This window comes from Molossus molossus, unplaced genomic scaffold (genome assembly GCF_014108415.1).
Source record: "Molossus molossus isolate mMolMol1 unplaced genomic scaffold, mMolMol1.p scaffold_m16_p_24, whole genome shotgun sequence".
Taxonomy (NCBI): domain Eukaryota; kingdom Metazoa; phylum Chordata; class Mammalia; order Chiroptera; family Molossidae; genus Molossus; species Molossus molossus.
The window spans coordinates 3,510,736-3,522,612 of record NW_023425360.1 but is presented as its reverse complement, the minus strand read 5'-3'; the positions used below and the strand labels follow the sequence as shown (position 1 = coordinate 3,522,612).

The window sequence follows — 11,877 nt, the reverse complement described above, 5'->3', positions numbered from 1 at the left end:
GTTCATCTGGTCCTTAGCTATTCCAACACTCTCAATTCCCTTCAGAAATGATGATGGTCATTTTGTTTCCTCCTGGTTGTTGCAATGAGAGTGATGGCCTGCACAGACCTACCACATCCTCCCCAGAAGCAGAAGCTCTTCAGTTCTGCTTTTTACCACTTCCAACAGAGATATGCTTTGGCTTCTTAATATTTCCATGTAGTCACTAGTCACACTCTAACTTGTTTGTTCTCGTTTAAAGAAGTTATAGGGCTTTTATATCTTTGAAAACAGATGTCAACTATTTCCTAAAGACTCTTGGGGGGTGGCCATTTGGCCTCGAAGTTCTGCTTTGTTCTTTGGCGCTATCTGTCTCTCCTGTTTATGCTTTTCAGTTTGTTCATACTACTTACCTTCTCCACCTTCACTGTTGCTGCGGGTAGAGTTTCGGATACTTTTACAGATTTCAGGGGGACTTAGGGGAGGAGGTGAGAGGTCTGCTCCACCATTGCTCAGTAAGCTTGTGTGAGAGAGAAAAATCCCTGAGAAGCAATTTCCCTCTCTTGGGCCACTCCAGTCTGAGTGAAGCTCTAACCTGCCCCGACTCCCCTCCCTCCTGAATCTCCTGTGATTGTTGTGCACATCCGTAGTGTCAGCTACTCTCTAAAATGTATAAGCTCATGACGTTCAGGCCTCAAGTGCCAGCCTTCCGTCCGGCCTTCCAGACTTCGATGTCACACTGACAGTCCCACAGGCCCTTCACACCACGTCAGCTCTGCCCCCTGACCACGGCCTGTCCTCCTTCCCAATGGCGCTCTACTTCTCCAGAGGAGCGCACATGCCAAGAGCACTCGGTGGGCACAAGTGGTTTATTATTTCTGCTTGGAGGAGGAGGCCCTGACAGGAGCGTGGGTGAGCAGCAGACGTGGAGCTGCATCCCCACCGGTGGCCCGGAGGCTGGTGGCTGGAGTCCAGAGCTGTGAAGAGCCAGCCCTCATTGTGAGCTGGAGCTGAGAAGGAGGTACACTCTATCCGGGGAGGCCGCTGGCTTGAGAAGGGGGCCCAGCCTCACCGGTGCCGCTTTCGGATGCTCTGCAGCTCCTGGTAGATGGCACTGAAGCTGGGCCGCTGCCCAGGCTCGTAGGCCCAGCACTGCTCCATGAGCCTGAACACAGCGTCGGGGCACAGCTCGGGGCAGGGCAAGCGGCCCCCTGTGAGGATAGGCACAGCACCCCGGCATGAGGAGGGCGTCGGAGAGCCCCTTGCGGCCCCTGAGGGCAAACCATGAGCAGTGGGAACTGCTTAAGCTGCCCTGTTCTTCAGGCTCCACTTTCTCACCAAGAGCCCCGAGGATGCACAATCGCAATCCGACCGAGCACTAGTTACATGACCCCTGCATGCCTCAGTTATTCCTTCTGTAAAAGGGACATATTCACCCACCTCCCCTGTTGTGAAGAGTTAATGGAATGATAGATGGCACACAACAGTTAATGGAATGATGGATGGCTTACTCAGTGGCAGCTACAGGACTGATTGTCCTTATTCTGCCCCGGAGGGAAGAACGGAAAGCGAGGGACCCAGAAGAGCCCCTCTGCCGCATGGGGATGAAGCTTGGCTCTGATGCTGCAGTCAGGCAGCAGGGCGGCCTTACCCTTTTCTACGAACTCCCGAGTCTGCTGATTGCTGAGGTTGGGGTAGGGGGAGGCCCCCAGGCTGAAGGTCTCCCAGAGCAGGATGCCGAAGCTCCACACATCGCTCTCGGAGGAGTAGCGCCCTGCAAGGCGGCGAGGGGGCATGAGGGCCGCCGCGTCCAGCGAGGGGCGCCCAGCCTGGGGCTCGCAGCCCAAAGCGGACAAGGCCCAGGTTGGCACCTGAAGCCTCAATGTCATTAGCTCACCATAGTTAAGAGCCTCGGGTGCGGTCCACTTCACGGGGACTTGCCTGAGGCCCCCCGAGGCAGCATAGATGCCGTCCTCTTCCTCCCGGGACATTCCGAAGTCACTGATCTTCAGGACGTTTTTCTCCGTGACCAGACAATTCCGAGCGGCCAGGTCCCTGGGTGAAGCAGAAAAGGGGCTCCCTCAGCCACTGTCCACGCAGCACCTGTCACCTGCCTGACCTGGGCACCCCCAGACACACCCACGAACAAAGGCTGCTCCCTGTGTCCTGGGAGTCATGGGAGAGACGAACCCCAGTGTCCGAGCTGGACCTGCTGGTGAGGGGCGTTGGGTGACAGTGCAGCTGGAGCCTGGGCGGGGGTACAGGGGTGCTGGGCTGCACGAGGGTGCTCCTTGCTCACCGGTGGATGCAGCCCTTGCTCTCCAGGTACTCCATGCCCGCAGCTGCATCCCCCACCATCTGCAGCAGAGTCTTCATCCGCAGGCGGGCTCCCTCCGTCCGCAGGAAGGTCAGGAAGTCACCCCCTGGGGATTTGTTGAACTTTCTGGGGTTTTGTTTTGTTTTGAGCCTCACCCGAGGACATTTTTCCATGTTTTGTTGTGGGAGGGAGAGAGAGGAACAGAGAGAGAGAAACATCGACGTGAAAGGGACACATCGAGTGGTTGCCACCCGCACGACCAACCAGGGCCGGGGACAAACTGCAACCGAGGTACGTGCCCTTAGCAGGAACCGAACCCGGGTCTCTCTGGACCACAGGTCGACGCTCTAACCGCTGAGCCAAACCGGCCAGGGCTTGTTGAACTTTCTGTAGAGGGGCTGACCCAGCAGGGCTGAGGTCCCCACCCCGGGGGAGCAGCCCCTGGGCTTACCCTGCACAAGCTCCATGACGATGTAGATGGGCTGTTTCTGGGTGCAGACGCCGATGAGACGCACGATGTTGGGGTGGCTGTACTGTTTCAGGATCCTGGAGGGCACTGCTGACTAGGTACACATCCCTCCCCAGCCCCAGGGATCCCCAGGGAACCCCAGGGAGGAAAGAAAAGGGCAACAGAAGAGACCAGCTTGGCCCCTGAGGCCACAAGGCCTGGATGTGTGACCTCAGGCAGGTCACTGAGCCTTGACCCCTCTGTCCTGGGGGGCGCGGGGCGCGGTCTGTGAGGATTACATGACACTACAAAAGTCAAGCTCTCTACATGGTCCATGCACAGAGAAACCCCGTGTTTGGGTCACTACAGTGACCATTATTTCATCACCCACCTTGCTTCCTGCAGAAACTTGGCCTTGAGGTCAGGTGGGAGCGTCTCTCGACAGGATTTCACTGCCACCAGGGTGTTGTCCACACGGAGGCGCCCACTGAACACTTCGCCAAAGTTCCCCTGAAACGGTGCTGGGTTCCTACCCGTCCTCCCTGGACCACGGTCCTCTCCTCTCGGGGGACAGCCCTCCTTGTCCCCCCGACGTTCGCTCAGTGCTCTGCCCGGCTGTCTAGTTTACCCCTGGCTGGGGATTTGAGCAAGTACACACAGAACAGGCGGGGACTGTCACCTCTGACTTGCCACGTTCGCTAAGAGACATGACATGGAAAATGCAAAAGCCTCTTTCCCTTGGGTGGGAGAAGCCTTGTGATTTTAGGAGACCGGCTGTCCTAAGCAGGTGTTTCACAGCTCACACAAACAGTGATCTCCTCCGGGAGCTCCCCGGGGAGGCAGGGGCTCTGTGGGATGGGGTGGGGGCGCCAGTGACAGGAAGTCCCCCGCCCATTTCCTGCAGGATGGTGTATCGTGGTGGCCAGGAGGGGAGTCGGGTACAAGCTGGGGGCTAGACTGAGGCAGGGAGGCAGAGGGGCTCTCGGTGGGCCTCGGTATGACTCGGGTGATGGTCTGGAAGGAAGCGGTGCTGGGTGAGAGAAAACGCAGGCAGCCAGGAGGCTGACTGGACACTCAACTCACCCGCCCAATCTGCTCACCCAATACCAGGTCCTCGTGATTCAGCGCCCACTTGTCCTGGGGAAGGGATGGTGGCGGGAGTGAAAAATGAGTGAAAGGAAGGTGTACTGGGCACTGAACAAAATAAACATACATCCCCCACCAAGACGACGCCTTTCATTTCTTGGTGCCTCCGTTTGTTAAATGGGGGTTGGACTGTATCAGGATCATACTCAGGTGACTCCGGGGACCAGGCAGGAGCCCTAACTGAGTGAGCGCCAGCCTGTGGAATAGGAGCGGACCTGACATTCCCAATCTAGCAGGCAGCGGCCCTGATTCTCTGGGCCCGAACCCAGGCTCCCCAAGGCCTGCCCGGGGCGGGGTGGGCTGTCGGAGTGCAGGCTTACCTTGGGCACGGCCCTGTTCAGGACAATACCACTCTTCTTGGTGAGGGGCTGCTGGGAGCGCAGCAGGTGGTCGATGAGCAGGGGAATGCTGGGAAAACTGTCGCCTTCCAGTCGGTACATGTTCTGCAGGGCAGGGGGACCTGGAGTTAGCGGCCCTCACTGCTGAGGGGGCCTGAGCCCTGGGAGGTGGGGGGAGCAGCAGGGAGAAAGGGTCTGCCCGGGAGGAGAGGCAGAGACACTGCAGGGAGGTATAACCTGGTGGCACCCAACACGCCCGCTCCCTTCCTGCGGGGAGAACCCCCCTGAAGGCTTAGGCCTATTTTGTTGCAGGAACCGGGTGGTCTTGGTGGCCCAGGCAGCTGCGCCAGGGGAAGCCTTCCCACCCTCCCCAGCGGGGCACCTGGAGGCGGGGAGGGCTGGGCCCAGGCCACACTCACATCGGCGGACTGGATGATGAAGTGCCTGGGCAGCCCATCCCAAAGTACCGACAGCACGTACTCCTGCTTGCCCTGGCTCTCCCGCACCAGGAAGTCCCCGGACTGTGTCAGCAGCTCAGCCACCTCCGCCCGTGGGATGGCCCCGTGGTACCACAGCTGCTCATGAAGGGGCTTCTGCACCTCAGGCACGAGCTGCAGGGGTGGGGGGAGCTGGGGAGGAGCAGAGGAGGAGTGAGGGGGGTCGCTCAGCCAGCTGGTTAGGGGAGGCCACCGAACCAGCTTGGAGTCAATGGGGTCTCTGTCTCACATGCCCCACAGTCCTCTCGAACCTCCCAAGAAGCTGGTACCGCCGCCCACGGGCCCTCAGAGACAGCTGTGGAGAATGGCCCAGGCTCCTCCAGGCAGCTGGGAGGGAAGCCCACGCCAGGCCATAGCCCCTCCACCACGCCCAGAGCAGGAAGAACTGTGGGGTAACCAAGGCTACAGGTCCCTTCAGCACATGTGGTGGCAGAGGGAGGGGATGTGCGGGGTAGCAGGATCTGAGGACACCTGTGCCTGGACACCCACTAAAAGCAGCCTGGGCAGAGCCTTCTTTCTACTAGGGCAACCCAGTGACTAACCCAACACCATGGTGGAAGGGAATTAGGGGTACATCTCTGGCACCGCTGCGCTGGCCCACCCCTTGGAGAGGGGCAGAGGTGCAGGCCAACCGGGCTTCACTCACCGAGAACTTGGGGCGAAAGATTCCTGAGATGTGGCTCTTAAGGATCTCCAGGGTGGGTGTCCTTCCCCCTTCCCGCTCCGGCTCCTGAGGCCAGGGACAGACGTCAGCGGGTGGCCAGGCTTGGGGAGGGGGAGGGTGAAAATGAGGAGCACAGCCTGGGCTGGCCGGCAGGGTGGCCCCGTGGGCGGTGGGGTGCTCACCGAGGACGATGTGGAGTGGCGGTCATCCTGCAGCAGAGGCACTGGTGGGGGCTCGCCAGGGCCCAGCCACTCCAGCTTGGCCTGCAGCAGCTCCTGCTGGGCCTGCAGCTTGGCCTGGCTGCACAGCGCCACCTGCAGCCCCTGAAGCTCTTCCTGCAATGCCTGCCTCTTGCCCAGCAGGTAAACCCTGCAGGCAGGCAGGTGAGAGTGGGGGAGAGAGGGCGGCTCAGCCCGCAGCTCGCGGCCAGCAGTAGGGAGGGCGGGTGGGAGGCTGCTATAGGTGGGACCCCCTCACCGCTGCCGGGGGTGGATGTTCTGCTCCTCATTCCGGAGCTCACGCTGCAGCTGATTGACCGCCTCCTGCCGGCTGAACACCGTCTGGGTGGCCACGGCTAGGTCATCTGTCACTGAAGTTAGCCTGTGCCAGAAGGAAGGGCACCGTCAGAACCGGCCCCTCCGATGCACCCTGCAAGCCCACCCGACCTCGCCACCCACACCCACGTGTGCTGCACGCTCTCCACCGTCAGCTCATTCAGCTGCAGCTCCCCCGGCTCCAGGGCTTCACCCTCCTCAAGCAGCGACTCATCAAAGGTGACGCAGGGTGGGACATCGGGTGTGGACCTGTGGAGAGACAGCGCCCCGTCAGAGAGCAGGTCAGCAGCTCCGGCACCCAGACGGGGGCAAGGAGGGGCTTACCCATACTGTCGCAGGAAGCCGAGGTACTCGGCCTCAGGCTGGATGCGGGCAGCGGCGGCAGCCATCTCCTGGTGAATTGCCACCACCTCATCCTGCACCAGGCTGCTGATCTCCAGGTATTCCTGCAGGATTTCCTTCCTACCACCAGACAGGACCCCTGGTCAGCAGGGCCTCAGGCCTGGGAGTCAGCTGTGGAGCTGAGCCCCCACCTTATCATGTACCAGCCAAATGACCACGGGCAGATTACTGATGGTCTCCTGATCCTCACTTCCTGTGGTGTGAATGGGCCTCTCTTACGCTGAGAGTCCAGTGAGATTGTGCACAGTACCCGTTACACAAGAAGTGCTGGTTAAAACCTTCCCAGAGCCACCGTCTCAAGCATCCATCTACATACTCAAAACACCCCGTTGGACACCAAACTCCACTCCTTGAAAAACGAGCTCCTTGTCTCCTGAACCCATTTCTCCCATAGCCTTCTCCGCAGAAGCCAACGGCAACTGGATGTTCCTGGTTGCTCAGGTGGAATCCTTGGAGTCATCCCTGACTCCTCTATTTCACATTCCAGTCCATTAGGAAATCCCACTGGCTCCACTTTCAAAATACATTCAGGACCGGACTGCTTCTCCCTTCCCTGGGTCCAAATGGGTGATCTGGATTACTGTAGCTGCCTCCTATCTGGTCTCCCTTGCCTCTGTTCTTGCTTCCTGATGTCTAGTCTCAGCACAGCCGAAGTCCTTACAGCGGCCCGCTGGACCCTCTACAATCCAGCGGACCCCAAACCTGAACTCCTCCAGCCTCATGTCTGACTCCACCCTTCCCTGACTCTGCACAGGCTACGCAGGCCTTCTTGCTTTTCCCTGACTTCAGATATTCTCCCACCTCAGGGTCTTTGCACCTGCTGTTCTCTCTTTCTGAAATGGCCTTTCTCCCAACATCTCCTGATTCATCCCTGTAATTCTTGAGGCTTTTTCAGACCACTCTGTTCCCCCTAGCCGGTTTGGCTCAGCAGTTAGAGTGTCGGCCTGCGGACCAGACAGACCACTCTGTTTAAGGCTGCCTTCCAATCCCCCTTTCTTGTTTTATTTTTCTCCACAGCACTTATTATTCCTAACATGCTTTTTTTTATTTTACTTGCTGACTTTCTTTTCTCTGTCCCCTGACACGAACAACCTTAGAGAACAGATATTTTTGTCTGTTTTTCTCTGATGTATCCCAGAGCCTAGAATAGTGCTCAGTAAATATAATAAAGCACTGCAGTACGGGGCCCTGGAATAATGTAATTCAGATATAACTTGGCTCCAATCCTCGGCCCAGGGCCCGTTCTCATGATTCCGCGACCATCACTTCTATAGAACTGACTTTTCTGACCCTGCGTCTGGGCGTGGTGGCAGGGTGACGGGGCTCTGACGGGGTGGGGGGTGGGCTCACAGGATGCATGCCATCTCCTGGTGCAGGTCCTGCAGTGAATGGAGCAGGCCGGGCAGCATGAGCTGGTGGTGGTGCTGGTGGTGCAGCTGAGCTGCCCGTACGCCGAGCACGTAGCGGTTGTGATGAGCAAAGAGCTTCCACAGGCTGCGCACGTACTTGTCCTTAGCCCTGTCGCGGTCCTTGTCTGCCAGGTTAAGGGAAGGGAGTGTGGGTGACAGCACAGAGGCCTGGGCAGCCCCCACACCCGGGGCACCTGTGGACAGGTCAGAGGGAAGCCACCCACCTTTGCTCGCCTCCTGGTATTTGCGCCTGGCCTGGGCACTGTCCCGTGCCAGGGCTCGGTACTGGCTCTTCAGCTTCTCAATGTCCTGGATGTGGGTCTGGGGAGAGAGAAGAGGCCGTAGGGGTCAGCAGGTCCCCAGGGCAGTACGTCCACATCCACCCTCCAGGCAGGGCCTGCAGATCTCTGCTGCCGAGGCTAGGGTCAGAGGAGCTGCGTTGATGACAAGCCCCTGGGGACCGGGTAGGTGAGTACACAGAGCTCCACACTTAGAAGGGCTCCATGCTTGGTTAAATGCTGTGCTGATGCCATCATGAAATTCTCAATGATTTTTTGACAAGCCCCACCCGCACCCCATTTTCATGTTGCACTGAGTCCTACGAATGATGTTCCCCGTGGCAGGAACAATAGATGGCCAGAGTTCTCATCCCAGTTCCCCTGTTTAGGTACTGGGATGCTTTAGGGCTAGCTCCAGCCCCCTCCTCTGAACCTGTTTCCCCATCTGTAACTGAGCTCAATGTATAGGCCGGATGAGCCTTTTTCTTCAAGGGCCAGCAGGTATACCTTTTGGGGATATCGGCCATACAGTCTCTGCTGCAATTACTCAGCTCTGCCACTGTAGCTCTATAGTAGCCATGGGTAATGTGAGAACAAATGGGTGTTGCTGTGGGCCAAAGTACCTATAACCACAGGCCCTTCCTGTTTTTAGAAAAGCTTCCGAGAGAGGAGCAGGCCGACACTGGCCACCAGGGGCCGCTGTGGGTCCGTGGCAAGGCCGGGTTTTGCGCTGGTGAAAGAGGGTGGTGCAGGGGGGCCGACCAGCCCATTGAATTGGAACAGCGATTTTCAATCTTTTTCGTCTCATGGCACACATGAACTAATTACTAAAATTCTGTGGCACACCCAAAAAATACATTTTTGGCCAATCTGGCTCCCCAAAACGTGTTCACTTTGATTGCCTTACAAAATAACAAGTAACAGTAACTACCTACCCTTTTTGCTCCAAAGTGTCTTTTTAAAAAATCAGGGGCCTGTACTTGTATATAAGGATTTCTGGTACCAAGAATTAACTAGACACAACTTTATTATGTAATGTGAACAATGAGATGCAATTCTGTTATATGACCTATATAGTCATGGTTCAAGACAGGGCGTTCACACTGGACGGCTATTGTTGTGTTGGCTGTTGTCATTTTTTTTTTTTATACAGTCTAAGGGAAAAGAGGTGATTGACCTTGACTGAACAGTCAGGTACTGCATGTCTTAACACTTTTTGCGGTACACCAGTTGAAATCTCTGAATCAGAAGCCTGAAGCACCCAGATAAATAGCTCCAGTAGCTCGGAGATAAACAGACCGAGGAAGTGGGCCGGACCCAAGTGCAGGCAAGCCATCTTCACAGCCCCATCTTTAACCTCGGTGTTGGGGACCAAACTGCTGCCTGCGATATCTCTGGGGCCCTGGGAGGAGCCCACCGAGGCCAAGGACAGACAGAGCCAGCTGGTGCCCTGCAGGAGGTGAGTCATAGATCCTGTGCTCCCCAGGCAATGGCTAGACCACTCGTCCTGGTACTCCAAGCTCTTTGCCCAGACACACAATAGGGTGACAGAAAATGCACAGGGAGGCCCTGTTGTAGGCCGGCCCAAGACTGGTGAGCAAGCAAACAAGGCGGGAAAGGAAGCTGCAGGGGGCAGGCCTTCGGTCCGGACTTCCACCTCCCTATGAATCTAGGAGCGCTTGTGCAAAACCGGCCCTTTTAGTTTCAAGTGAAGGCGGAAATGACCAGGTGAGGCCCCAAGACGCCCACCCACCTTGGTGAGCTCCTGCTGCAGCTGCTGCCACTGTTCACTGTAGGTCTTGCGCAGCTGCTGACGAACCCCAATAAGCAGGCTCAGCTTGCTCAGGGGCCCAGAGTTCAGATCTTCTGCATGCTGCCTCAGCAACCGGCTCAGTCCCTCGGTCTGGTTGGTGATCTCTGCCCAGGACTACAGCGTGGGAAGGAACATGAGACAGAGAGAGGCAACAGTGGCTCCTGAGCCTGGGACTGCCCGATCTCTAATTCTCCCCAGGGGACTCTGGGAAAGGAAGGGGCAGGCAGATAACCCTGGAACCCACAGGAATTCAAGGACGAGGGTGGGAAGTGGGTGAGGAGGCCCAAGGTCCCAGTGAACCCCACCTGGCTAATGGGGCTGTCAGAGCTGCCCCGGCTCTGGGCCCCGCTGTCCTGCAGGGACATGTGGTGCAGCAGCCCGGCATATTCCCGGTCGCTCTTGACCCGCTGGGCCATCCATTTTCTCATGCCCTCCAGCAGCCGGAGCTCGGCCTCCTGCATCTGCTGCACTGCCCCATGGCCCTGGGAGCTGCACAGCTCTGACGAGAAGCCCATAGTACTGTCCTGGGGACAGAGAAAGGAAAGGCCATTGGTGGGGTGAGGCAGCTGCTGGAGATGGAGGAGTAAGTAGGGCAGGGAGGGGGCTGAGGACCAGGAGAAGATGCAGACAGGTGGGAGGTGGGGGCCTGTCCTGCTGAAATGCAGCCACAGGTACAAAACGCCACCTGGCCTGGGACTGACTCGCTGTTTCCTGTGTCCCAGGCCAAGGCCTAGCACCGGGGGTTCCCTTCCCAGTCCTGGAACAGGGCCACTGGGAGGAGTCTGCTCCTTGGGTCCTTCCACGTAGCACCCAGGAGCACATGCACCCAGGACTCCTGGCGGGGCCAAGCCTGCCCGGGCTGGCGCCCCAGGTAGCCACAGCCTGGGCCCTACTATTTCAGCCACCCCTACCCCACCCGGTCCTGTGTCCCGCGTCCCCCTGCTGAGCCCCAGCCCCTGCTCCCCAGCCACCATCACCCACCACCCTCTGCCTCCTGGGCCTTGGGCAGGAGTTCCGACTCACTCACTCACTCTCGGCTTGGGCAGCTGCTCCAGGGGGTGCAGAGGACCGACTCAGGCCCAGCCAACTGGCCAGTTCCTGATTCTGAGCTTCCTCCTCCCGCAGCAGTTTCAGTTGGCTGAGGCCCTGGGGCGGGCCGCCGAGGGGAAGGGGCGGGCGGTAGCCCCCATGCCTGCCGGCCCCCCTGCCCAGCCCCAGCTACATGGCCACGGAAACGGAAGGGAGGAGGGGCCAGGAAGAATGGCCCTGCGGAGGGCAGCTTGGGCCAGCAATCCCCAGGGCCTGGGGTGGGGATGAGGAGCCGCCCCAGGGTGCCTCGGAGGGGCCGGCACAGGGAGAGGCTGCAGACCCGCTCGGCCCCTGAGCCCGGGGGTTCACTGGTGGATGGGCAGTCCTAGCAGCAGCCCAGTGACCCCAGAAGATTAAAAGAGAACATAGTCCAGGTCCTCCCCACCCCAGGGTTTCCCAAGGAGCACTTAGGTGCCAGGTTCCATTTAAATAAAATGTCCAAGTAAATCTACCTAGGAGAGGCCTGCTTCTCAGGCACTGGTCCTAATGGACCAGTCCCCACCCCCCTACCCCAAGCAGGAGCTTCCTGTCCCAGGGAGACCTGGGGAGCAAGGTTGGGGAGTGGAAGAGAGAGCTTACCCAGCTGGGACTCGTTCTCAGCAAGAGCAGCCTGGACTTCCTGGTCCCTCCACAGGCCTCAGCCCTACACCTGGTGGCCAGGCCACTTACTTCAGCCGAGGGAGACCCTGAGCAATGGGGACCCAGACCGTTATTCTCCACCCTGCTGGAGACCAGGCCTATGGCAGTGCTCAGCTTGTCCCACGCCAGGGACTTGTCTCCAGCTGCTGTCTCCTCCTATAACCCGCTGCTCCCTAAAGGAGGCCCCTGGAACCCCTCAGCAGACAGTCTTTGAAGTCCCTCCTTGGGCCCAGCTCCAGGCACGCAGGACATCACACTGGGCATCTAATCCTCCCCAGTCCCCACCCTCACCCCAGATGCCATC

General features: G+C 58.5%; 1 protein-coding gene across 3 annotated transcripts; it reads right to left on the bottom strand.

Annotated features, from left to right (window-relative positions):
• Positions 1 to 830: 830 nt before the first annotated feature.
• Positions 831 to 10,981, bottom strand: FES (FES proto-oncogene, tyrosine kinase). Of its 3 annotated transcripts, none has more exons than XM_036278017.1 (19): positions 10,873 to 10,981; positions 10,151 to 10,369; positions 9,786 to 9,959; positions 7,979 to 8,075; positions 7,696 to 7,879; positions 6,268 to 6,405; positions 6,073 to 6,192; positions 5,867 to 5,989; positions 5,572 to 5,758; positions 5,372 to 5,455; positions 4,648 to 4,857; positions 4,211 to 4,333; positions 3,828 to 3,881; positions 3,136 to 3,254; positions 2,748 to 2,842; positions 2,279 to 2,402; positions 1,877 to 2,034; positions 1,631 to 1,753; positions 831 to 1,190 (listed from the first exon to the last, which is right to left on the bottom strand). In XM_036278017.1, exons 2-19 carry the CDS (start codon positions 10,358 to 10,360, stop codon positions 1,048 to 1,050), a joined length of 2,466 nt encoding a protein of 821 aa, XP_036133910.1. In that variant the 5' UTR covers positions 10,361 to 10,369; positions 10,873 to 10,981; the 3' UTR covers positions 831 to 1,047. The 3 variants fall into 3 exon arrangements, with proteins under 3 accessions (XP_036133910.1, XP_036133909.1, XP_036133908.1); XM_036278016.1 differs by having other exon boundaries at positions 10,869 to 10,979; XM_036278015.1 differs by having other exon boundaries at positions 10,877 to 10,979.
• Positions 10,982 to 11,877: the final 896 nt, after the last annotated feature.

Bases quoted from the DNA above. Each gene is read 5' to 3' on its own strand.
- FES (XM_036278017.1), bottom strand. From the start codon at position 10,360: ATGGGCTTCTCGTCAGAGCTGTGCAGCTCCCAGGGCCATGGGGCAGTG. The intron at 8,076-9,785 runs GTGGGTGGGCGT...CTCTCTCCCCAG, and splicing joins TGCAGCAGGAGCTCACCAAG to ACCCACATCCAGGACATTGA. The intron at 6,193-6,267 runs GTAAGCCCCTCC...GTCTCTCCACAG, and splicing joins GGCTTCCTGCGACAGTATGG to GTCCACACCCGATGTCCCAC.